This window comes from Arvicola amphibius, chromosome 1, assembly GCF_903992535.2.
Source record: "Arvicola amphibius chromosome 1, mArvAmp1.2, whole genome shotgun sequence".
Taxonomy (NCBI): domain Eukaryota; kingdom Metazoa; phylum Chordata; class Mammalia; order Rodentia; family Cricetidae; genus Arvicola; species Arvicola amphibius.
Window position 1 is genome coordinate 163,046,329 of NC_052047.1, and position 26,644 is coordinate 163,072,972.

The 26,644-nt window shown below is 37.8% G+C and overlaps 1 protein-coding gene across 2 annotated transcripts; it reads left to right on the forward strand.

Moving 5' to 3' along the window:
- Abhd17b (abhydrolase domain containing 17B, depalmitoylase) lies at positions 1-25,308 on the forward strand. Of its 2 annotated transcripts, none has more exons than XM_038315669.1 (4): positions 1-85; positions 18,372-18,841; positions 21,404-21,583; positions 23,764-25,308. In XM_038315669.1, the coding sequence occupies exons 2-4, from the start codon at positions 18,375-18,377 to the stop codon at positions 23,981-23,983; spliced, it is 867 nt and encodes a 288-aa protein (XP_038171597.1). In that variant the 5' UTR covers positions 1-85; positions 18,372-18,374; the 3' UTR covers positions 23,984-25,308. The 2 variants fall into 2 exon arrangements, with proteins under 2 accessions (XP_038171597.1, XP_038171604.1); XM_038315676.1 differs by lacking the exon at positions 23,764-25,308 and adding an exon at positions 22,194-23,741.
- Positions 25,309-26,644: the final 1,336 nt, after the last annotated feature.

Sequence of the window (26,644 nt, forward strand, 5' to 3'; positions counted from 1 at the left end):
GACGGGCCGGGCCGCGCGCAGAGTCGACGGCGGGCGTCGCCCCGCGGAGGACAGCGCGTCGGCGGCCGCGGCCGCCCAGCTGCAGGTGCGTGGGGCCGGGCTGCTGGGCCACGGGGAGAGGGGTCGCCGTTCTGCGCGGGGGGGAGGAGGCCGAGAGGCTCCGGAGAGCGGGGCTGAGGAGCGGAGACCGGCGCGTCCCGGGCCTCCTCTCTCTCCGGGAGGACCGCAGGATGGGGTCGGGCGCCGCTCCCCTTCTCTGGATTTGGGCCGCTCGTGGGCCCTCGCTCTCGGCTCGGTGTCCGGGTCCGGCCGGTCTCGATTTTAGATGGAGTCCTCCGGGAGCTTGAGCCGGGAAGCCCGCTCCGGCTGTCGCGGCCGCTGCTTTCGATGGCTTGAACTTCGATCATCCATGATTGAGAGCTCTCGGGGGTTGGATTTGAATTGAAAGTTGGGGAGTCCTGTTTGAAATTCTGTTTAATATTGAGCCGGAAAAAAAAAAGTTGTGTTCAATTATTGTGGTGTGTGGAGGACGTTCGGAGGATTTAACCCCGGCTTGTTTAAAACAACCCGAAAACGTTCAGAGCTTGAATCGAGGTGAGATTTCTGTCAAAAGCAGAACATTTAGTTCTGTCATTGATGTTCTGCTTTAAAGCAAAATGAAGCAGATTTGGTAAGAAAAGATTAGAATAGCGGGGCACAAAAAAGGTGACCTTTAAATTTTACCTAGGAGCTTATGAAAGGTTTTCTTTATGCGGTATGTAGTGTTTGATCCCCAAGGTAATTCATTGACATTTTTCAAGCTTAAGTATATAAAAAGAATTTTGGACATCTTGGGCCAGCATTTGAAACTACCTACTAAGTCTTGAGTAGAAGCAGGTGCGCTTTGTGATGATATTCATTTGCTTATATTAGCGCGGATTTTTCAATAAACGAACATTTATTTTGTAGAGAATTTATGTCCATACGTTTGGCGCATGAATTCAATTGGGTGATATACTTACACGGAGCCCATGCAGTATTTGAACATCATTATTGTTGGTGTCCAAGCGTGTTACCGAATTTTGTTTTGGGAGAAGGGGCATTACGAAAGGAACACGGTGAAGGCCATCGTGTTTAAGTTGAAAATGGATGAAATCTCTGTGCCCCTTCATTACTGTTTCAGACCTAGGAAGAAGTAGGTAGAACCCTCACTCATACTTTGACACCTCTTTTCTTCTACTCAAGTATTAATAAGGTTAATTGGCAAAGATAGGATTAGACAGATTTTCAGCAAGCTAGGCAGCTTTAAATTTGTCCCTTGGTGTACAAATTGTACCCTGGTTGATATGTAGCTTGACTCCCTAAGCACCATCACCCGTTTTGTATGTGAGTGAAACGGCCACTGAAAAAGCAAGGCCTCCCCCATCCCCAGCACATAACAATCATCACACAGTTCTAGGACAAAGTGATGATTTTAGCAGCTTAATAAATGTAGTAGAATGAAGCCATTGGTTTCGTGTTCTGGCACCAGATTGGTCTATAACTTCAAGCATGCTGTTCTAGTCTGAATCAGTGTCTACATTAGTAATATAAAACTAATTAAATGTGCCACCTGCTTAGGTGGAGCACTTGTTGCTCTTGCAGAGGACCTGTGTTCCCTTCCCAGGACCCACATGGTGGCTCATAACTATTGCTAACTCCAGTTTCAGGACATGTGTCACCCTCTTCTGATCTCCATGAACACCAGGCCTGGTGCATATATATGCAGACAAAACATCCATACACATAAAAAAATCTAAATTTCTTTTTAAAAATGTTCCACCTGCTCAGTTTATAAAAGAACAGTTACTAATTGATAGACTTTTGTGTTTGTATTGGTATTCTAACAAGTGTTAACAAGGAAATTTAGGGTTTATTAACTTCGTTGGTATATTTTCCAGTAGATTTCACTTCTACACTAACTTTGATTTTTCTTGTAATTCTGAAAATAACATATCCTTTTCCTACCCTGTTAGGGATCTCTCATTTACATTACCTTGTCTGTCTCAGACTTGTGAGTTGGGAAAATGGCTTTCTCGCTTTTACAGATTTAATAAAGACTAGAGAAATTAATTACTTAAATTTCCTAAAGTTAGACAGTAGGAACTGAGACTTGAACCCCAACCTTTTGACTTTTTCTCAGTCCTTGGTGTTGAAGCAGTCTTCCATACTATGTCTGTACTCAGCAGTTTTTCTTTAGACTGTACAGTGACGATGTAGCAGTAGCAGTGTGGTGGCATAAAATCTGAAAATCCTCGTGCCGTTCATCTAGTTGAAGAAACATAACAGCAAATCAAAAGGATCCTTTCCCAATATCTTATAAATTTTCCAAGTCCTATTATCTTTCTCCCACTCTAACCATTAACCTTAAATTATCATGTCTCCTTGCTGTCAGTGTTCATAGAAACAGCATCTAGATCTCTGAACGTGTGTGTGTACACATAATTTTGATGATCTTAAGTTTCAAGCATGATGTTTATATCTTTCTGTAGCTTGTTTTCTCTATTTGACCAAAATTTATCCATATTTTTCCAAGTATTTCTGCTTTGTTTTCACTGCTTTATCATATAAATGTTCTATGGCCAACTATGTGTACAGCAGCAGTTTCAAAATTATTTTGCTTAGTGATGTCCTTCTTTATGTATACTCTGGCATTTGCACAAGGAAATAGCTCAGCACGGTTTTCTGAAACAGTCTCCCTGTTCTTAAAAAAAAAGCCAAGACAGGGAGTCCTTAAGTTGGCCTTCAAGTTGAGATCCTCAGCCTCAGTCTCCCCAGTGCTGGGATTAGAGGCTAGTACCACCACTACCAGCTTATCTTCCATACATGTATTTAAGTGTGTGTCCAAGACGTCTCCAGCTGTTAGTTCTTGACCCTGTACCCTCTTTTATTAAAAAATTCCTTGAAGTTTTTTAGAACTGATCTTAGTAAAATACCAAAATAATTTAAGAAATGTATTTCATGGGTCAATACTAGAACAGCTACACTCAGGTTTTGCTCATATGGACAGCATCAGAACCCCCAGGAGTTTGTTATGTCTGCAGTGCCTCAGGCCCTATTCCACTGGCTTGGATGCAGAAAATTAATGGGATTGCAGTGTCCATATTAATGCCTAGGAAGTACTGTTAGATTGAGGGACTCTGCCCCAGCAGTTGGTAGCATCATTGGCAGCACAGTTGCTGCCACTGCCCATTCTGATTGTTCTGCTGAGTTGCCTTCAGATACCAAAAGCAGCACTGTTGCAGTCAAGTGACTTTTATAAAATAACAAACTTAACTCTCTGCCCCAAGGGTTTCAGTTGCTGTGAAGAGACACCATGACTATGGCAACTCTTATAAAAGAAAACATTTAATTGGGTGCTTACATTTCAAAGGGGAAGTTCAGACCATTATCATCATGGTAGGACATGGTGGCATGCAGGCAGACATGGTGCTGAAGAAAGAGCTGAGAGATTTATATCTTAATACGCAGGCAACGGAAAGTGAACCGAGATGCTGGGCATGGCTGAAGCATATATGAGACCTCAAAGCCTGCCTCCACAATAACACACTTCCTCCAACAAAGCCATATCTACTCCAACAAAGTCCACCACTCAGTAGTGCCTCTACCTCTGAGCTTGTGAGGGCCATTTACGTTCAAACCACCATACTCCCCTTAAAGTTTGAAGAAAACCAAATAAAGTCTTCCCTTTCCACACAAGATAAATTATTTAATTTCATCATCTGTGTTAAAACAATATAACTAGACAGTAAGTACATTTTTAAAAATACAGGTAGTACCATGGAAGTAATTCTGGTTTTGCTCCCTCTTCCAGTGAATGACCAATAGAGCCATCAAAACTCACAGGACTTGGAGCAGCCTTATCTTTTTCTGGTTTGTTTTGATTTGGTTTCATTGGAGAGGTGTAGAGTCAGGGACTCATTCTGTATCCTCTGCTGGCCTTGAACTACTGATCCTCTCACAAAGTCTAGCTCTACAGAATTGTCTTCATACAGGGAAAGAACCTGGGTTCTCCCTGGCTTTTGGGTAAATGGTGCCTCATTCATTATACTTGAAGGCCATCAGTAAAAAAGATTACCCTCGTGCATAAATCTTAGTAATAGATTGCTAAACCACAGGATAGTGGTTGCTTGTGCCAGTAATGGATGCGATAGGTTTTTCCATCTTAATTAATACTTTAGATTTACTAATTTTTGGAGGATAAAATGGTACTTTGATTCCAGTTTCATTCACATCTCCAGTTATTTGTATTATTGGCAATAGTTTGATTTATTTGTTGGCCTTATGTATTCTTTTTCTGTTTGCTCAATTTTACTTTATTTTCTGCATAACAGATTGGGGTTTTAAAGGGTTTTAAAGATACCTTCTTCCATCTTTATAGTGGTTTTCACTTTGAATATCATTTTACTAATAATTTTTGATTTAATAATTTCATTTATTTAATGTTTTGAAGCAGCGTCTTACTCTGAATCCTGGGCTGCCTCAGATCAGTATCAGTAGCAGTCTTTTGATTTAGCCTACCAAGTGCTGGGATTGGCTCCATGCCTGACTGAGAATTTTTTATTTTAATGTCAAATTTATCATACTATCGTGTTTTCACACTTAGATCTTGTGATGGTTGGTGTTGTCAGCTTAACAGAATATAGACTCTGGCCATGCCTGTGGGGAGCATTTTGGTTGTGTTAATTGATACTGGAGCACCCATCCTACTCACAAGTGAGACCATTCTCTGGGCAGGGCCTTGGGTCACAGCAAGGGAACTAAGCACCTGTGTGTTTACCTCTGCTTTCTGCTCGTGAATGAATGCAGTATAACCAGCTGCTTTAAGCTCTTGACATTTTGACTCCCCACCGTGATAAATGGATGGACGAACTGTACACTGAATTGTGAGCCAGAATTCACATTCTCCCTTTAGTTGCTTTTGTCAACATTACTTTTATCACAAGAAAGTATCTAAGATCTGGAAGTCACGTGATTTTTTTTCTGTAAATTTCTGAATTCTCCTTATGAATTAAATGTATTCATTGAAAGAATCTGCCCCTTTAATGAATTGACTATTTTAGTGTTAATGTTCTTTGTTGACATTATAGTGATGATCATTGTATTTAGTTAGTATCTCTATATTGAAAATTAAAATTTGGCAACTCTTGGACAGGAGATACGACATGAGTTTGGGTCCAAGCACCTACATTGTGTGGCTAACAACTGCCTGTAACTCCAGCTCCAGGGAATCTGACATCTTTTTCTGGTTTCCACAGGCACCATATGTGCGTGGACACAAACATGTACACATCAACACAAGGATAATAAAACTTTAAAGAGTAATAAAATTTGATGACTCTTGTCATTACAGAATTTTTTTAAGAGGGAAAAATTCTTGGAATCTGCAACCATTCCTTTAGAGTACAGGTTGAACATCCCTAATGTGAAAATTTAAACTCTGAAATGCCCAACTTTCTTGAGTATTGGCATAATGGTCAAAAATTTCAGATTTTTGGAGTGTTTTAGGATGTCTGACTTTCAAGTTAGGAATGCTCAGCTAGTAAAAATCTAAGAAAAATATTTCAAAATATGTTTCTGTCTTCCTCATTTCACATGGTATGCTCAAGCTGTACTCGGAATCATATGTTCCATCTGGGCTGACATTCAGCTTCTAGATGCCAGAACACGGCAGGCACTTTAGTCACTGCCCGGTATCCGGGTCCTCTCATTTCACAATCGGCTTTACATTTTTTTTGTCTTTTTTTTGATTTTGGTTTGGGTGGTTTTTTGTTTTTTGTTTTTTTAATAAAACATAATTCTAGTCTCTAGTAGAATAAAATGTCACAGTAAATTAAAATATTTACATGGAAGTTGGCTCAGATATAGGGCCTATTTTGTTTCCTTGGGAACTATTAAAAAAAGTTTGAACAAATTCTTCTGGGCAGCTTAAAAGGAAAAGTGAGAATGTGTCCATGCCCTGTTCACTGTTTTAGGGTTGATTTGGTGGTGGAGGGAGGCTCGTGAGCAAAATGAATAAAACTACCTAACTTTTTCCTAGAACTTAGCATCTTGGAGAGGATCATTGTTAATATGTATAACAAATAAAATGTCTCATAATGTTGAAGGTGATAGACATTGCAGAACAAGTAGAAGACAGTCGAGGAGAGTATAGGAAGCAATTTGGCCTTCTAAATAGAGTGGTCATGCTAGGTTTCATTGAACAGGGGAGAATGAGCCAAGTCATGCCATCAGTGAAGGATGCAGGTTATTAGCAGATCTAGTAAGAGTGGGCAGAATAGTCTTGATAATAGGCCTGTGTGCCTGGCTCTCCCACTTTGAAATTGTGTGCACTTAGAAAAGTCAATTAACTTAAAAACAGTCTCGGTTTCCTCGTGTATAAAAGTATGGCAATATAAGAAAAGTATTATTAAGATTAAGAGATAAGTAAAAGGACCCACCCCTCACTTTAGTCTCAAGTGGAACTGTACTTTGTTTTCATAGTATATGTCACAGCTTGTAATTATCTGCATCATGGTTTGATAAAGTTTATCTCACCCCTCTGAAATATTGATGGGAAGAACCAGTCTGTGCAGTACTGACTATTTCATCTATTTACAATCACAGACAACCTTTAAACCTTTTTGCGAATTTGGAAGTTACCTCTTAACAGATTTGTTGAAAGTGTTTTGTGTTTATACAGTCTTTTGAATAAGAGCTTCAGACAGTGTTGCAGACATTAGCTCATTAATCATCACAATCTGTGATGAAAGCAGTAGGTATGTTTCATGCTGCACTTTAAAACTACTGATACTGCTGAATCACATAGTGACATAAAAGCAAAGCAAATATGGATCACATTGGGTCATTTTTCTAGCCCCCCCCTTCTACAATATTGCTAAAATTCACAGAAAAAATTATATAAGCTATCAATCATTAGAGTTAGCCTTTGGAAAATAATTGCAAAACATGAAGTTAATATTCTAGTTATGATTTCGTTTTCAATTTTTCCTTCATAGAGCTCCTCAAAATATTTGAGAAGTATTAGAAATAATCATAGAGTAGCAATATATTGTCTGTAGGGCTAAAGAATTCTTTTTAGTATGACTTTGTTGGGGAGTTTCAGATTTATTTTGAGGATATACAGTCACATGAAATGATAGGAATTAGAAAATACAGAGATGGGGATGTATCTCATTGAAAGAGGTTATGACAGGGCCCTAGATACAATTCTCAGCACTGGGGGGAAATGAATATGACACACATTTACTGTAGATCAGGATAAAGAATTAAAGGATTAAGACAGCCTCATTGCTTTGTTCTAGTCAATCGCTGTAAGACAAAACAAAGTATATGCCTCCAGAAACAACCAAAAAAACAAAAACAAAACGGAAGGCTGTTTATCAGTCAGTTGTAATAAACTTGGCATCTGAGTTTAGAGTGTCCTTCAGTATGCTTTGAAAACTGAGATAATTTGACACAGTTTGTGTAATAACCTCCAAAGTATTCTGTCCCCAGATTGTGACCTAGATTTTGTTTCTGATTTATAACTTATACAGTGTACAGATAAACGTGTGTGTGCACATAGGTATTAAAAAAAGTTGATAGCTTGTATCTGAAATAATACAGTGTACCTTTGGGGAGGGAGGACCTCTGGCTGTTTATCTCAAGCTTGCCTTAACTCTTCCTCTCTCAGATACCCAAATAGCTGGTTACATTTTGTTTAGAGCTTTTAAGAGACTTCAGTATGTCTATTATTACTTAAATGTTTAGAGCAAGAAGGTAGTATTAGTGAGAACTTCTTGTTCTTAAAGGGCATTTCAATATAAACCACAAGGATATTAACATCATCATTTTATCTATTAAGCACCATAAAAATATTTGTTTCATAAAATGGGAATACAAAAATCAAAGTGAAGCTATAACTGAAGAGAAAATCTAAACCACATAGCATGGGCATAACACAGTTCAGGGAAGATTTTTATTTTCCCTTGAGAAAGAAATAAACCTTACATAAGCTTGATGTGGGAGAGGTAAAGTTCTTATTGATAAAATCTTTGCTTGGGAGAATAAATGAGCAGAAAAATAAAAGTAGAGGCCAGGATGTAGGGGGGACCTATATGGCATCCTAAAGAATTTAGGCTTATTCATGAGAGCCTACGGGCCTATTGAAAATGTAAATAGGAAAGTGACATCACCTGGTGAGAATGCAGAATATTGATTAGATAGATATGTGGTAGAAATTGCACAGTATTTTTATAATGCCTGCTGGAAAATAGTTAAGACATGGCTGAGGATTGATGGAGGATACAAGGGAAAGAAGGGTTGGCCTAATGTGACAGAAAGTACAAGGAGCCAAATACAGACTGAAATTTAGAGTGCAGCATTGAATAGAAATATTAGAAAAATCTTAAGATTAGATAGGTTTTTAGTGTTCAGAGCCCTGAGTTTAGCCAAGCATGGGACTCCTGTAAACCTAGGAGAATTGTTTGAGGCTAGCCTTGTTTGACTAGTAGTAAGGTTGGGGTATAGCTTTTGTGGGGAAGGGAATCAAGAGTCTGAGTGAAATGTAAAGATAGAGCACAAAAGACCAGTCTGTCTGAAAAATAAAAACTTGCAATGACTTCGAAAATTGAGGTTGAAGATTAGCTTTAAGAAGGAAGGAAAGAACAATAGTTACATACTCCAAAATGATACGTTAAAATTAAATAAAAACTCATTGTATTTTGGTATTGTAAGAGGTTAATAAGAGAAATATTAAATCAGAATTTTTTTAGGCACACCTGTGTTTTTGTGTGTAAAAAGTCTTTGTTTATAAACAGAAGAAATAAACACCAGGAGAAGAAAGACAGCAGAAATTGATGTACAGATTCTATTACTGGTTAGTGGGGATCTCTGATCATTATGAGGGAAACTTCCTGAGGAGAAAAAAAGACAGTCATGATTTGATTAATTTCTGATATTTATTTAGACTTTAATCTTCCCACCAAAGTTGCAGTTCACAGTTGAGAAAACTTGAGGCACTAAGAAGTTGATTGCCTGAGGTCTCTCTCTCTCTCTCTCTCTCTCTCTCTCTCTCTCTCTCTCTCTCTCTCTCACACACACACACACACACACAGGGTCACTAAGGTATGACTTGAATGTGTATGTGTCTAGTTCCAGAGGCCAGGCCCCAAGTTAAAACCTGATGTATTAGGACCATCTTTTTCCTTTTTGTTTTGTTTTGTTCATTTTGTTTTGTTGCTTTGGCTGTCCTAGAACCTGACTTATAGACCAGGCTGGCCTCGAACTCAAAAATCCACCTGCTTCTCCCTCCTGAGTGCTGGTATTAAAGGTGCGCACCATCACTATCTTTTAAGACCAGTTTCTTTGTTAAAAGTGTCAAACCTGGTCACGGAAGCTGCATTCTGAAAACTCACATGTCCCAATCTCGATATGGATACTGGGGCACATGCATGTTCACATAAATACACAGCTGTGTGAACACATAAGTGAGTGTCATTTAAAATAATTTTAATTGAAAAAAGATGAGGCTGTTTATGTTTTGTCTGGTAAAATCACTTCAAAGAAATAAAAAACAACACCTATTAGCATTGTTTAATTTTTTATAAAATGTTTTAATTTTCTCAAATATTCAACATTATAAAAGTAGGAGAAACAACTTCAGAATAGAAGGCATCTCATTAAATAAAAATGTGTTTGCTTTAAGGTTGATATACACTTCCCATTTCTAAACCTGACTGCCTTTAAAAAAATAGCTAATATTGGTAACTATACCCATAATCCCAGCACTGAAAAGGCTTAGATCCTGAGCTTGAGGTCAGCCTGGGCTACATTAGCAAGACTCTGCCTCTGATGACATAAGTAAATAATTTATATTCGTATTAAATTTATGTGGCATATCTAATTTATCTGTAACTGTTTCTGTTTTGCCAAAGAATGGTGAAAGCTTTACCACAAACTAGCACTATCTTCAAACCACCACTGCCCAGAAATAGGAAATACTATTATGAAATAGCAATTCTGTGTGCAAAAGCATAGTACATTACTGTTTCTAAATAAAACATGGGGCTAAAGAGATGGCTTAGAGATTAAGAGCACTGAATGCTCTTCCAGAGGACCCGGGTTCAATTCCCAGTAACCATATGGTGGCTCACAACCATAAAGAGATCTAATCCCCTCTTCTGGCATGCAAACAGAACACTATATAATAGTCTTTTTTAAAAAAATATTATGGCTGAAGATTTTATTGTGTTCATAAAAACTGTTCTATTGCTGTGATTCTATTTTTTGTTTGAGGGGAGGAGGCTGTTCTGGAACTCACTGTGTATAGGGTAGCCTGGACTCAGAGTTATGCCTACCTCTGTCTCCTGAGTGCTGGGATTAAATGGGACTAAAGGTGCATGTCACCATACCTGACTCTTCTGTTAATTGTGTTCTTTCTTAAACTATGGAGAAAAAAAACAACTCTTAACTGTTCCTTCTCATTCCATCTTTGAGGAGAACTTGGATTCTTGGCAGCAGTCATTTTTTTAGTTAGGCTACTCTGGTTGAGATTTCTAGTAGCTAAAGCTGACCACCTTGAGTAAATGACAAGGAAAGACACTTCTAAAGTTAAATTTACAGCTATCATGATATTTGGGGCACCAGTTAGTTAATAATGCATCAACTAAGGGACGTGTGCTATCCCTAGGGTTGCATGAACAAATTGTTCGGTTTTTTTCAAGTGCCCCCAGCCATTTAAAAATGAATACTTCAGCGAGATCAATCTTGCCTGTTAGCACACATTTCAAAGTTATTACATCATCTCAAAAACTCTTAAACATACAGGAATGTGTAATTTTTGCCAACTCAGAGCTTTAAATTATCTCTTCAAGGACCAAGCTGACCAAAATGGCAACACACACACACACACACACACACACCTTACCAGCTGAAAGCATGTCCTGTCTTGGAAGGAAAAGGATTTGTCTGGGATATATATATATATATATATATATATATATATATATATATATATATATATATATATAATAGAATCACAGCAATAGAACAGTTTTTATGAACACAATAATAAAATCTTCAGCCATAATGTTTTTTTAAAAAAAGACTATTATATGACCTGAAACTCAAGATCCACTTATTTCTGTTTCCCAAGTGCTGAGTTACAGGCACACTTAGAACCCTTGATCTTGACTTTTCCCCACCATCCAAATGACATTGACATTTTTATTATTTTTAGGTGTATATGTATGATGTTGAGGAGAAGGGGTCCATAGCATGCTTATTGAGATCAGGTGACATCTTTGTGGAGATGATTCTCTTCCTTCCACCTTTATATGAGTTGCAGGCATTGAACTCTGGTCATCAAGCTAGTACAACAAACCCTTTACCCACTTAGCCATCTTATTGTCTTCTCCCCCTAAATAGCACATTGTTTATTTAAAGATTTATTTTTTATTATCTTTATAAGTTCTGTGTAAATGTGAAGGGAATATGAACATGTGAGTGTCAGGTGCCCATGAAGGCCAGCCAGACATGTCAGTTCTCCCTGGAGCTGGAGTTACAGGCAATTGTGAACCATCCAATGAGAATTCTGGGACTAGAACTCAGGTCCTCTTTTAAGTGCCTTATGTGCTCTTAAACCATTGAGTCATCTCTCCAGTCCCTCATCCACATGACACTCTCTTGACAAGTTTTATTGTATTTTAAATTGTGTTTTTATGTGCTAGTATCTGTGAGTGTGTACATGTGAATGCAGGTGCCCGTGGAAGTCAGAGACATTGAATGCCATGAAACTAGAGTTAAAAGCAGCTGGAAGCCACCTGACCTAAGTGCTGGGAACTCAACTCAGGTCTTCTGCAAGAGCAGTACAAGCTCTTAACTATTAAGCCATCTCTCCAGCGTCTCAAATGAAACTTTTATGCAGGAACACATGGCACAGTTTGAGGAATAAAATATATAGTTAGTAGTGTTAGGACTATAATTGATGAATTGATATAGAATTGGTATTTATATGCTGTAGTTAATGGATTTAATCAGGTAATATATGTCTGTTTAGCAATAAACACATTATCCTAATAGTAATTCTCACCTCAGTGGTCTGTTCACTTGATTGTCTCCCTGATTCTAAACATTCAGAAATACATAGAGTACAATGTAGATAAAAACAAAATCCAGTGGTACCAGTTTTCATAAAAAATTTAAGCCACAAATATGTATATAATAGTGCTTAGAACTCTGATTCAAAACAACAAAATAACCTCCTTCCTGAAAACCTAATGGCATTATCCCAACTTATACTATGTGTAGTCTTTGTAATATGGTAACTGACTTCATGGAATAAACACAATTTAGTAAAGGCATAGACACTGGACTGGAGAGATGGCTCAGCCATTAAGAGTACTTGATGCCCTTGCAGAAGACCAGAGTTTAGTTCTGAGCACCAGTGTCAGGTGTCTCACACCTCTCTTTAAGTTCAGATCCAGGGGATTTTGATGCCTCTGGCCTCTGTATACACATGCTCATACATAAACACATAATTAAAAATAACAAACAAATTATAGATATACAAATATTAATGAAGCCCATGGATAAATGTATGTCAGGAATTGCAATGTTTAGCTATAAGAACATATGTGAACCCTGTAAACTACAACAGTAATTGAAAGTGTCAGGTTGGGTTAAGAGGTGATCTAAACCCAATTTATAGAAGACCTTTGAGAACCTGTACAGAGTTCGGTTTTATTAGAAGTATAGAGGGAAGCTATCAAGTTGGGTTTGGTTTTGTTTTTCGAGACAAGGTTTCTCTGTGTAGCACTAGCTGTTCTGTAGACCAGGCTGGCCATGAACTCAAAGATTCTAAAGGCCCCACTTAAAGTGTTTTTAAAGCACAGAATTCATTACTTTTAAGCTGTCTAAAAAAGAAAGTATAGGTTCAGATTTAGAGAACTTATGAGAAGAAATTTCATTTGTTTCGTATGTTATTAGTTGTTACTTCTTTTATCTTTTAATCTTTTTGTCAAAACCAGAAAATACAGAAGAGTAGAAAAGATAATACCAGTGCAAATCAGATCTTTCCTTAATGGCTGTATTCTCCTTAACAATTACAGCCTCTCTTCCAGCACATGCCTTGGCTATAATGTTAAGATTGCCAGTATTTGTTTCTTCTTCAAAATAACCATGCAACTAGTCAATATTAAGCTGTCTAGAAATTTCCCTGAAATATTATTAGTCTATAACCCTGTCCAGTTCTTAAGACATGGGCAGAAAGTAACAACGTATTTTACTAAACTATCACAGAATGTCTTTAGTCCATTTGCCAGCATTGCCCAGCTTTTGAGCTGGGCCTCCACACTCTGGGTAACTCTTAACACTACTGTCTTCTGAGCTTCTGCTATGGTGACTCATTAGGCTCTTCTTTCAGCATTTAGCCACTTTTCTTGTCCAAAGTTTCAAAGTTTCACAGCAGTAACCCACTCCCTGGTACCGACTTCTGTATTAGTTACTTGTTTATTGCTGTGATAAAACACATAACTAATGTAACTTAACAAGATTTATTTGAGCTGACAGGTACCAGTGGGTTAGAGCCCATGATGGTGGAGTGGGAGCATAGCAGCAGGATGCTGAGGGCTCACATCTTGAATCACAAGCACAAAGCAGAAAGAGCAAACTCAGAATGGGTCAAGTCTTTAAGCTCTCAACACCTACCTGCAGTGGCACACTTCTTCTGACCACATCACACCTCCCCAAACCTCCTCAAATCGTGCCATCAATGAGAACCAAGCATTTAAATCCTCAAGATAAGGTGGATATCTCATTCAAATCACCCCACCCTTGTTGCCATACTTGGCCAACAGTAACACTTTGTTGGCCTCTTTCAGCTCTAGCTTAGAACTTTACTAGTAGTCATTTCTTAAAAAAATAAAAACAGTATATTTGCTGTGTTCTCACTGCTTGTTCTTATTTGCCTTGTTTTAAAGGGGGACTATAAAACAAAATCTTAAATTTAAGTCTTAAAATTTTGTTGTGAAGTTATTTACAGTAACATTTAACATTACATTAACATTACATGAGTCTACATGTTGTTGCTCTACTTAAATCTTTAAGTAATGCCATATTTAAATATAGAACCAATTCTGGCTATGCAAAATGTGCCTACTAGTGCAGTGCTGACAAGTCTGTGGTGGGGTAGCCAAATCCTTTCTGTTTTGATTTGAGGTATATCCCACCTTAAAATTCTATCTAGTACTGTAAAGCTCATGGCTGGAGAGGTCATAGGTGGCCCTATGGGGCAAGCTACTACTTCTCTTTCTTCTAATTGAACATTTTTGTACCTATTTAAATGTCTTCCAAACATTTATATTTGTGCCCATAGATTAGTTAGTGGAGCTGCCAGCTTTTGTCAGAGATGCTTTTTTTGTTTTCAAAACAGGGTCTCACTATGTAGGACTGGCTGTCCTGACCTCAAACTCGCAAATATCTGCCTCCTAAGTCCTGGGTTTAAAGGTGTATCCCACTAAGCCTGGCATGAGATTTTTCTTTTTGCAGTGATCATCAGTAGCTGTACATACTCATACTGGTCGGAGTGATGAAAATAAGTAACTGTTGAATGCTCAGCCTTAAGTGGAACATCGATACAATCTTCTTCCACAGCTAGGGAGTATTATGAAACACTTATCTCCTGGGTATGACATGACTATTGACCAAAAAAGGGAAAGAAAAGAAAGATCAGTGGATGGAGGTTCTCCACACTTGTTTTTATAAAAAGCAGACTCTTGAGAGTAAGATTCAATGAATGATAGCTCACTTCTGAGAGATGTACAATACATTTACTCATTTGGGTGGGACATGAGCCTGAGGCATGTGAGTTATACTGAAGTTATAACTTCTTGAAGTCCAGCTCTAAGAATACCTCCCTGATGGCAGCCTGTGAAACCCCTAAGTATACTGTTGAAGTTGTGGGTAGATAAAGGTCAAACTTGTAAGCAGTAGGATATAATCATGGGACTGGTGTCTACACAGAGAGCCCTGCACTCACCAAAAGATAGTAAAGGGAGGAACATAAATACATGCTGCTCAGGCCTCTCCCACGCCTCCAGGCTAGATTTCCTGTGTGACATGGATGTGGTTGTCTACTCACTCTCACTGGTGGCAGCTTTTGGACAGTGATGTCTCACTCTCACTCCTGCATCAGCACTAATTCTGAAAAACTTCCCAGTGCTCAGGAATAAGCCTGCCCTGGCTTACAGTGTTCCAGAAGACGTTCTTTTCCAGGTAGAAAGTGTAACGTTAATCATTAAAAAAGAAAGTACCTTTTTCAGTTACAAAGCACACCGGTACTAATGGATCCAGAGATTTTACCCTGATGACCAGCCTTTCATCTAACTAGTTAGTGTACGTAACCAGACAGCCAGTGTGTCTGGCTCTGGGTCTAGCACCTTCTGTTACTTACTCTCTTGTCTACGTGTAAAATCAGGGCAGAGTAGTTTTTGTATACTTGAGCATGGATCTGAGATTGATTTAAAATATCAGGCCCCAAAACTAAAGGTAATGTCTTGGAGGAACACAGCAAGCAAGAAAGATAGAAAGCAGCTGAGCAGAGTCCAGGAATGTTAAACTAGAGCAAGAAGGTTCAAAAGAAAGTAAAATGTAAAGTCCTGAGATAAGGCCGTGAGATGGGCTCAAGGGCTGGAAGCTAGATCAGCTTCAAGTTGGTTTCTGTGCCACTGTCACTTCTCCCCAAACTCTGCTAAACATGTACAAGCAGTTTTCCAAGCTTTTATAGAAACAGATCATTTGGGTGATAGAACTTCATTTAACACTCCTTACTGCGGCAGCTTAGTTTAAATTTCAGATATTGTTAGACCGTGCTTACTTCTCAGCCCAGCTTTGCAAGGTCATTAGATTTCCACTATATGCATGATTCAAGAAGGCTTATGTATCTACATTTGTCCTCTGGAAGTTCAAAGTGAATGTTAAATTTTAAAAATTCAGTACATATCTAACATTGTGCAGTTAATATTCAGTACATTCTGTTTCTTAAGCAGCTTCATTTTGTGATTATTCATTTCTCTGACTTCATTCTCTAACATTACAGCAGTGACAGCAGGATTTTTGTTGTTTTTAAGATAGGATGTACTTAGACAGTTCAACTTAGTCTCAAACTTGGAATTCTCTTGCCTCAGCCTCCCCACTACTGGGATTATGGGTATAAGTCATTACATGGTAACTACAAATAGAGGGAAAAACAGAAAGACATGGCCCTTAAGCTGTAGGGGAATATGGAAGTAATCTAATTATTGGTCATAAGACACCGATTTTTCTTTAGTACAGGAACTTCCCAACTAAAGTATTAGCTTAATATAATCATAATACAAAAATGTAATGAGATAAGAACACACTTCAAGTCATTCTCAATCATGTATATAAGTACAAAAATATTATGCAAATATTAGCAAAGCAAGTCTACAATGTGTAAATATCATACATATTATTACCAGAACAACTATTTCAAGAATAGAAAATTGGAATTCTGTCATTTACCCCATTAAAACTCTTTGGAAACTAAGAAAGGGAAGAAACTTTCTTAACTTATTTCTTTTTTTAAATTTATTTCATTTGTGTGTATGTGTGTTTTGTCTGCATATATGTCTATGTACCACATGTTTATGTGGTGTCTGTGGACGCCAGAAGAGAGTATCAGATCTCTTGGAACTGGGAATTTAACCCAGCTCCCCTGGGAAAATATCCAGTGCTCTCAGCCTCTGAGCCATCCCAGCACCCAAACTTTCTTAATTTATAAAGAATATCAGTTTTTAAAATCTGTAGGAAAAATTATCCTTGAAAAGGTGAATGTCCATTAGATACTGTGGTGCTTGCTTAAAACCACATTTGCCCAGTGGCAAACCAACTGGGACTACAAAGCAGGACTATCTCAAAGGGAAAGAAAAAGCAATGTCATATTTTTACCCTTAAAAGTAGGAAGTTGTTGGCAGTGCTCGAGATCAGAACCTTTAGTAAAGTAAGAAAACATAATATGTAGATAAGTTCAACTAATATAGATTTGAGAACTATAGTAGAGTTGCTAAATACAGTCAGTTTCAGAAGGTAAAGATTTGTTCTGAAATACGAGGTCTCTAAGATTTTAATAATTACTCCCCAATTGGTTTCTGGGGTTCAGTGCCATTCATTAACATACCTATCCTTTGGGTAGATGTCCAGGAGAGGTATAAATTGATTGCAGTTGTATTTAACTTTCTGGAAAACCTCCGCAAGTATGTCCATAGGGGCTAGACCAATTTACATTTTGTGTATAAGCATTTCCCTTTCCCTACCTTCTAACCAGCATCTGCTATCATTTGTTTTCTTGATGATATCCATTCTGACTAGGGTGAAGTGTAATCTCAGAGTAATTTTAATTTTTACTTCCCTGATAGCTAATGATGTTGAAATTTTTTAATGTATAGCTGTTTCTCTTTCTCCATTTTAGTAATATCTGCATTAAAGTTTTTTCTCTGTGCTTATTTGTCATTGTAATTTGAATTCCCTTGAATTTTATGTGAGCCATAAATTATAAACTGAAATTATAGGTTTGTAATGTGAAAGGATTGTACCACTTAGTTGAGCTACTTCAAGGACTCAAAACCCTGTTTCTGAGTGAATATAACAAGGCTTAGTGTCTTACCCTGGCTCACTCTTTTCTCAAACTGATATGCAAGGTGTGGCTTACTGGCAAGGTTCCAGGTGACAGCTTGTGTCTTTCTCCTCTGGCAGCTCCATGGCTTCTTCTGACTCCGCCTTCATTCTCCCAGCATTCAGTTTAGTTTCACCTCTATTCTGCCCTGCGCAGGCCAGTGCAAATTCTTTATTCATTAACCAATAAAAGCAAAACATTGACAGAAAGACTTCCTACACCAACAAGGTTCTTTTTTGAGTATGAAGATATAAACATAAATACATACACATGTCACACATACTGTTAACCAATAGTGTCTCCAAATGCTCTTGTTTATTTACCTTCCTGTGGGATTCTGAGAGTTTTTGTCAAGTTACTAGAAATTACCAACTAACCTAACCACACCTTCTATCTTGTTTGTAGATATACTTAAATGTTTTTGTTAAGTAGGATAATTACTTCGTTTAGAAATGTGCAGTATTTAAGTCTGTCTATTTCCAGGAATATTTTGCCTCACTCCAGAATTTAAAATATTTCTAGAACAATGTCAGCAAATATATTTGGGAGGGTTCTTGATTACAGCTAATAGACATTGACTACCAATAATACTTATTCATGTCTTTGTTTTAGCCTGTTGTATGAGAGTGCAGAGTCCACATTGAGTTATAAAAACATTTCTTGTCTTTTTCTTTTTCAGAAGATGAATAATCTTTCATTTAGCGAGCTATGTTGCCTCTTCTGTTGTCCACCTTGCCCAGGAAAAATTGCTTCAAAGTTAGCATTTTTGCCACCTGACCCAACATACACTCTGATGTGTGATGAAAGTGGAAGCCGCTGGACTTTACACCTGTCAGAAAGAGCGGACTGGCAGTACTCTTCCAGAGAAAAAGATGCTATTGAGTGTTTCATGACGAGAACCAGTAAAGGCAATAGAATCGCTTGTATGTTTGTGCGTTGTTCACCCAGTGCTAAATATACCTTACTCTTCTCACATGGAAATGCTGTTGATCTTGGTCAGATGAGCAGCTTTTACATAGGTCTGGGGTCCCGGATTAACTGTAATATATTCTCATATGATTACTCTGGATATGGTGCTAGTTCTGGAAAACCAACAGAGAAGAACCTATATGCAGATGTTGAAGCTGCCTGGCTGGCTCTTCGGACAAGGTAATCGTTACAGGGATCACTGTACCCTGACAGTGGTTAAGTTAAGCAGAATGGAAAGCATTTTTAACATACGTTATTTTGAACTTTGAACTACAATATGAGGCTATTTGCAGTATATATAGAGTAACTATACATAACTATATAAACTAATATATATATATATACACTAAATATATAAACTAACTATACATATAAAGTATTAAACTAACAATTTGAAATTTTGTATAATGGCCAAAGCAGTCTTTAAAATAGCTGATTTATACGTGGATGTCAGTGCCTATGTGAATGTATGTTGTTTTTGTTTGTGTTTGTTTTGTTTTGTTTTGTTTTTATTTTTTAAGACAGGATTTCTCTGTGTAGCCCTAGCTGTCCTGGAACTCACTGTGTAGATCAGATTGGCCTCAAACTCACAGAGATCGCCTGCCTCTGCCTCCTTAGTGCTGGGATTAAAGGAGTGCACTACTATGTCTGGATTAATCTTTTTAATAAATCCAATTTCCAGTATTAATTAAGAACAGGAACTGAATTAAACCCTTAAATAATTCCACATACTAAAAAGTATTAAAAGAGTTTTTGTATTATCTGTCATGTTGAACTGCATCTTAGTTGGGTTTCTATTGCTGTGAGTAAACACCATGACCATAGCAACTCTTATAAAGGAAAACATTTAATTGGGGCCGGCTTACAGTTTCAGAGGTTTAGTCCATTAACATCATGGAAGGCGGCGTGCAGAGAAGCATGGTGCTGGAGAAGGAGCTGAGAGTTCCACATATTGATCGATAGGCAACAGCAAGTGAACTGTACCAGTGGACATGGCTTGAGCATATATGAGACCCCAAAACCTGCCTCCATAGTGACACACTTTCTCTAACAAGGCCACACCTCCTAATAGTGGCACTCCCTATGGGCCAAGCATTCAAATACATGAGTCTTTGGGGACCATACCTTTTCAAAGCACCACAAACTGAAAATACAGTGGAATTGCTAGTAGTGTAAGTGGTCTTGGGAAATTGACAGGCTTCTAAGCCTGTTTCTTTGCCTATTTAATGAAGAGGTTGTGGTGAATGGCACCCAAGATCCTGTCCAGTTCTAGAAATTGACCCTCAAATTAGAATAGGCCTGCCTTGAGTTTCTTCTGTCATTTTGCAAGTTTAACACATCTTTAGTATATCCTTGAAGTAGTTGAATGCATGTGTGTTAAAATACTTTTTTATTCTGTTCTTATATAGTATAGTTTAAGTAACCAAGAAAACGGAAATACAGTATGAATTTTTTAATACAATATGATCTTTTTAAGAAAATTTAGAATCTCTAATAATAGTAGATTCTGACTTTCTGGTGGGTAGGTCAGCAGGGTCAAAACTGGGTGTGGTCGTCTATAGAATCCTCTCCCACAAGCCTCAGTCTCTGTGTGCTTTCATGGAAAGACTAATGGAAGTCAGTATATCTGCGCTAAGTACAGGTTTACTATCAATTTACTGTGGTTTTGAATATCTGATCATTAAGCAGCTTGAGTAGATTGAGTGATCTCTAAAGTTCTTTTTAACTCGATATTCTCAAATTGTTACTGCCTACCTAGAAGCTCTTGATTCTTGCTCGTCTTGAGTTTTGATATTGCTGACTTTAACCCCAGACCTACAATTGCTATGTGCAGTGTTGTTAGGCAGCTGACAACAATAGAATGGTCTCGAGATGTGCTGATGTTGCAGATGCTCATCCTCCCAGCTTCTTGGCTACTGGCAGCTTTTCTGGGTTTAAGTAGCATGTCGAGTCAGGAATAGGTGGTACCTTGTGTACTTGTGGAGGACAGATTGAAGAAGCTGTGGAGAGGTATCTCATTGCCTGAATAGTAAAGGACATAGGAAGAGCTCCTGGTGTATGGTCAGATTCTCAAAAATCCCCCTGACCTCTCCAAAAGATTAGACACTGCTGTCCAAACCACTCTTAGCTGACAGAAATGACCACTCTGCCTTCTAAGTGGAACAGCATAGAAAAAGTCTGTAGCCTTTAGCCCTACATTCTTCAGTTCCCGTGGCACCTCATCTACACTTGAAGTAGATTATGGTTGATATTTGATCTTGACAAAAAGTCTTACGTTCTGTATTCTTTCCATACTATAACTTTATGCAGCATCTCATTAGTATGGCCAGTTTAGAAAATCACACAGCCTGCTCTTGATGTACAGAGAAACCAAAAACATCTGTTTATTAGATAGAAAATAATATCTCACACTAAATAACACTAAATATTAACCATTAGACCATTGAAATATGAGTGGTACAATATATTCCAAACTTAAAATTACTAAAATAAGACAAATGACTTAATTTTCTTTCATTAAATTGAAGTTTTAAAAGACCTTAGAAGTTACTTTCCTAAAAGATTAGAATTGAGCATGAACTAATCCAGAGTATAGAGCTTATTATAACATTGAAAATGATGGCTAAGAAATTTAAATTTTAAATATAAATTGGCATTGTCTCATTATAAGACATTCTGTAGCAAATCTTTAGAATAATAGAATATTTCTAACTATATCTTTCAAACTTCCGAATTTCTTAGATACGGCATCCGCCCTGAAAATGTGATTATTTATGGCCAGAGCATAGGAACGGTACCATCTGTGGATCTTGCTGCTCGGTATGAGAGTGCTGCTGTTATTCTTCATTCTCCTTTGACCTCAGGAATGCGAGTTGCTTTCCCTGATACCAAGAAGACCTACTGTTTTGATGCATTCCCAAAGTAAGTTCAATATTCAAAATCATTCCATTCCAAGAACCTTATAATAAGGTACATCACTGAGCTTCTGCTTCATGTATTGATTGCATAGAAATTATGGGAAGCTAGCTTGAAGAGAGTATTAGCACATGACTTATAAAAAAAAGGTTAAATGTTCTAGAATGAAGTGGTGGCCTTAGATCTTAAGCAGCGGCATGAGTACTGGAAAGAGAACGAATTTCTGAATGTAAATTAACAGTCAGCAGCAGGTAGGATTCTACAAAGAACAACTTGACTAAGCCCCAGGCTTTTGCCTTGAGCTACTAAAGTACGAAATTTAGTAAGATGTACAGCATGAGAAAAGAATGGAAAGATGAGTAATGATGCCTAGTTAGTTGTGTGTAACTTGCAAAGAAAATTAACTCTTAAGTGGCTGGAGTAAGTACTGATGTCCTATGTAGTATCGAATAGATTTGAAAAAAGGACTGCTTCTTGCTTTCCAAGGCAAAGAGTGGTTGCCACCTGCCTTCATCTATGGAAAAAAAGTTAATGGCCTATTTTTTCAAGGACAGGGAGAAGGCAAGAAGTTGGAAAGCTGGCCCTTTTCATTCAGTCTTCTTTCCTCTGTTGGCAGGAATACAAAGGATATTCTTGTGAATGGGAAGCCAGAAGCCAAGTCATCACTAGGTTCTTTAGCAGAAGAGCAAAAGTTATTTCAAAAACATTATTTATTCAGTGTTGGACTAGAGAGATGTTACAAATATGAGGACCTGAGTTCTTCCCCTAAATCCCATTTTTAATTAAAAAAAAACAAACAAAAAGATATTGCTGCTCGAAGGTAAATCAGTTAGTATCAGAGCTGGTGAGGGGTCGGAAATAGAAACTGGTAGATCCCTGGGACTCCTGGCCCACTGAACATAGTCTGTTTAGCTGAATGATGGGAGTTACAAAGTTGGTCTGGTGACACATAACCCACTTTTTCTGTCTTTTTCATGATTGGCATACCTAGATACTTCCCAGAAATAAGCTAGTTGAAAAAGAAAATACACTGTTAATTCCTTTATGGTGGACATTTCTGCATTGTTTTATTGGGAAACAGAGCCTTGAGAGTACAGAGATTGCTTAGCAGTTTCACTGAGTAATAAGATTACATCTTACTTAATAGTTAAATTGTTTTTCTCTGTTGTCCAGATTGGAGGGGGAAGGGTTGCAGAAAACATGTTTGTAAGATTTCCACTGCATAGTTTCTCCTCTCAAGTTGCCTTTCTAAAGTTCTGTTTGCTTTGGTCTCTATCATACATTTGAAGTGTTCTCTTCAGTATCTGATCATTCTTGGCTATGCACTCTTATGTAAGAGAGGAGAACCAAAGAGCTACTCTGGTACACTTGTGCAAAGAAAACTGTGGAACTCTGCCTTGGATGAGGAAGCCTGCCAGCCAGCATTCTCAGAAGCCAAACAAGCCCCACAGAGCCAGCCTTTTATGTGTTGTGTGCCTGTGGTACCTCTCCCCTAAGCTGGAGTCCTGCATCTACAGACCTTTCAAAGTTGAAGGAAGAAAGTTACTCAGCTTTTCTAAGAAGTCTGGGAAAGAGGCCTTACTGTATTTTAAAGGGACTTTGAAGGGTTCCTTCATGTTTCAGTCCCTCCCCCATCTCCATGGCAATGCCTGGGCCCTCTGGGGTGTTTCCATTGTAACTTGCTTTTTCACTTTGCCTCCTGTTTACTTTATATTGTGGTTTTACCTGTCCTTTTAATCAGTTGTTTCACACATTCATCTGCTTTCTAGCTTCAAGCCTTTTTACATTAATAGTCTCCCTGTTTTTTGTTAGTTTATAACCTTAAACCAGAACAAAAACAAAAACATTGTGCTTGAATTTTAGTAACTGATAGCAGGGAATGAAATTAGAGCAGTCAGGTGTCATCCTTGGTTTGTTTCTTGAAGCCTAGGGAAAAGTCAGCACTGTAGGAAGGTGTTTCCGGGTAAGAATGGCCCTGAGTGACTCAAGCAGAAGAAGTGTGCAAAGATGACTCCTCCACCCCTGAGAGTGCATAGAAAGGGTGGGTGGCTGGGTCCTGCTCAGACCTAAGTGGCTTCCATCCCTAAAGCTGATCTGTATGCTTGTAATGTTCTAACACAAGATACTTGATTTCCTTTTTATATAGTTCATTGATTTTTTTACTTCCTTTCTCTTTTTCTCTCCAGTATTGACAAAATCTCTAAGATAACCTCTCCAGTATTAATAATTCATGGGACTGAAGATGAAGTCATTGACTTTTCACATGGCCTCGCATTATTTGAGCGTTGCCAAAGACCTGTGGAGCCTCTCTGGGTTGAAGGGGCAGGACACAATGACGTGGAGCTGTACGGACAATACCTTGAGAGGTTGAAACAGTTTGTGTCACAGGAACTGGTAAATTTGTAAACTACTCTGTAAATTTGCATACTGGGTTTTCTTTTCTTGATGAACTGCACTCCTCGGGAAATAACTTAAAACCTGAAGGTTTTGTTTACAAATCATGTATGTTGCCTTCATAACTGTACAGGTAATGATTTGTTAACAGACTTAATGAAGGTTTTAATTACCAGAACTAGAAACTGGAAATAGCAGTATCATGCAGTCAGGCTGTGTAATTTATATTTTTTTCTGTGAATTTTTTTTAAACATCAAGATGAGTACTGTATGAAATTTTAATTCTTTAAAATCAAATGCTGTAAAAGTATTGCCAAATGCTTTTGCATATCAAAAGCAAATTTATAAATATTTTTAAACATCTCAATGTACTAAATATCCTGGTATACAAATGTAATATTCTTTCAAGAAGCTGTATATCTAAAGTAATTCAAGTACTCAGAATAAACTGTAAAAATTAAAACTGTATGAAAACACCCAAGTTAACTAGAGTTAACCTGACCTATACTCTGTTGTACAGAGATAGAGGCTTAAATGGTTATTTTATTGTAAAAATACATTGACTTTTCTGTAGTCTCCTATTAAAGTACATGATCCTTTTAAAAAAAATGAAGTCTTAATTTTTATGCCATCTGTTAACTTACCAGCTGTTCATCGTGTAAATGAGAAGTCCTGATGGCGCTGAATTTTAGCTAGTTTTGATTTATGTTTGGTACTGTGAGACAACTACTTAAGATTTTCGTTCAGTTATTTAAAAGACATTTAGGGCTTCAAGAATGATTTTGTATGCAATGTTGTTTTAAATTTTGACTAATTAGAATTGTAGTAGTCTTCCTTATATGAATACTTGAAACTCCATTAGTTGTTCTTCAAGACTACAGACAGACTGGCTGTTTGGTCCCTTTCCACCTTCGCTGTTTTTAAGAGCAGGGCCTGTTCTTTTGGGTTACTTTTGAGAATGTCATAGGTTCACTCCTGAATACAGTGGATAAGAAAACATGTCTTACATTTTATATTAACAAGTATAGTAAAAAAATAAATAAAGCTCACACACAAAAACTAAGTTGCCTTTCCTTGAATGAATCTTGCCTGAATAAATGAAAGTAAAATAAAAATTAAACTAATGGTATGTAGTCTAATTTGTAATGAATGAGAATTGAAATAATACACACTGTGGATATGTTTTTAAGGCCTTATGTAGTTTTAATTGTTCTGCTTGTTCTGTGGTTATGTCTATAGTATGTCTATGACTATAGTATATGATTCTTAAAAGTATATTAAGTATTGTGAATGCTTTGGTTCCGATATGTCAAATTAACAGTAAAACAGCAAATGTATCACTCGGCTGTGCTTGTTTGCCTTCTTCTGAACTTCTTATCCCCACACTAAGAGAGTAACAATCAAACATCTTTATGGGATATTTCTAAAGTTTTCTGTATTTTTAAAAATTGTAATAACAGGAGCTGGAGAGATGGCTCGGAGGTTAAGAGCATTGCCTGTTCTTCCAAAGGTCCTGAGTTCAATTCCCAGCCACCACATGGTGGCTCACAACCATCTGTAATGGGGCTTAGTGCCCTCTTCTGGCCTGCAGACATACACACAGACAGAATATTTTATACTAAATAAATGAATAAATAAATAAATAAATATTTTTTAAAAATTGTAGTAACATACTGATTGCACAGTATCTTTAAGACAGTTAGTTTGATATTCCCACAAATTGGCTGGACTGATCAAGTGCAGGCTTCTGTTTTCCACCACCTTTCTGGTCTCTCACAATACTTTTTTTTTTTTTATTTTTATTTAATTATCTATTTATTTTTGGTTTTTTGAGAATTCAGTATGTAACTCTGGCTGTCCTGGAATTCATTATGTAGACCAGGTTGGCCTCAAATTCACAGAGATGCCCCTGCCTCTGCACCTCTCCCAAGTGCTGGGACTAAAAGTGTTCACTATCACACTTAGCTCCAGCATTCTACTTTTGGGTCAGTTTTTTGTTGTTTTGTTTTGTTTTGTTTTTCAAGACAGTGTTTCTCTGCAGCTTTGGAGCCAGTCCCGGAAGTAGCTCTTGTAGACCAGGCTGCTCTCGAAATCCGCCTGCCTCTGCCTCCCGATTGCTGGGATTAAAGGCGTGCGCCACCACTGCCTGGCTTGAGTTAGTTTTTTTTTTGTTTTTGTTTTTGTTTTTGTTTTTGTTTTTTAGCACCCATATAGAAAAGGAAAATCCTGTACTTATCATTCTATATCTGGCTATTTATATAACAATGTTCTTTAATTCCATCCTTTTTACTGCATAAGGCGGGATTTCATTCCTTATGGTTAAGTAATACACTGTTGTGGGTGTGTGACACATTTTACTTGTTCACTAATCTGCTCGTTACTGTAGGTATTATTTAATGAGTCAGAGCCTGAGCCCTGACACTCTAATAAGTAAGCCAGGTCTTAAATAAGCCAATTAAACAGTAGGAAAAAGGTAAGTCTGGGGTGTAACCAATGTGGGTGGCCACATTGAGGAGAGGCAAAGAGATCCAGTAAGCCCACTATTCAAGTCCTGGTTTAAATTTGTAGAGGGCTAACAGTATTCATAGGTAAGTAGTCCCAGCTAAGTTGTCCAGCCCATCACTGTCTCGGCTCCAGCCTCCTTCCTGGCTCTCTAAAACCGTTACTGGAATT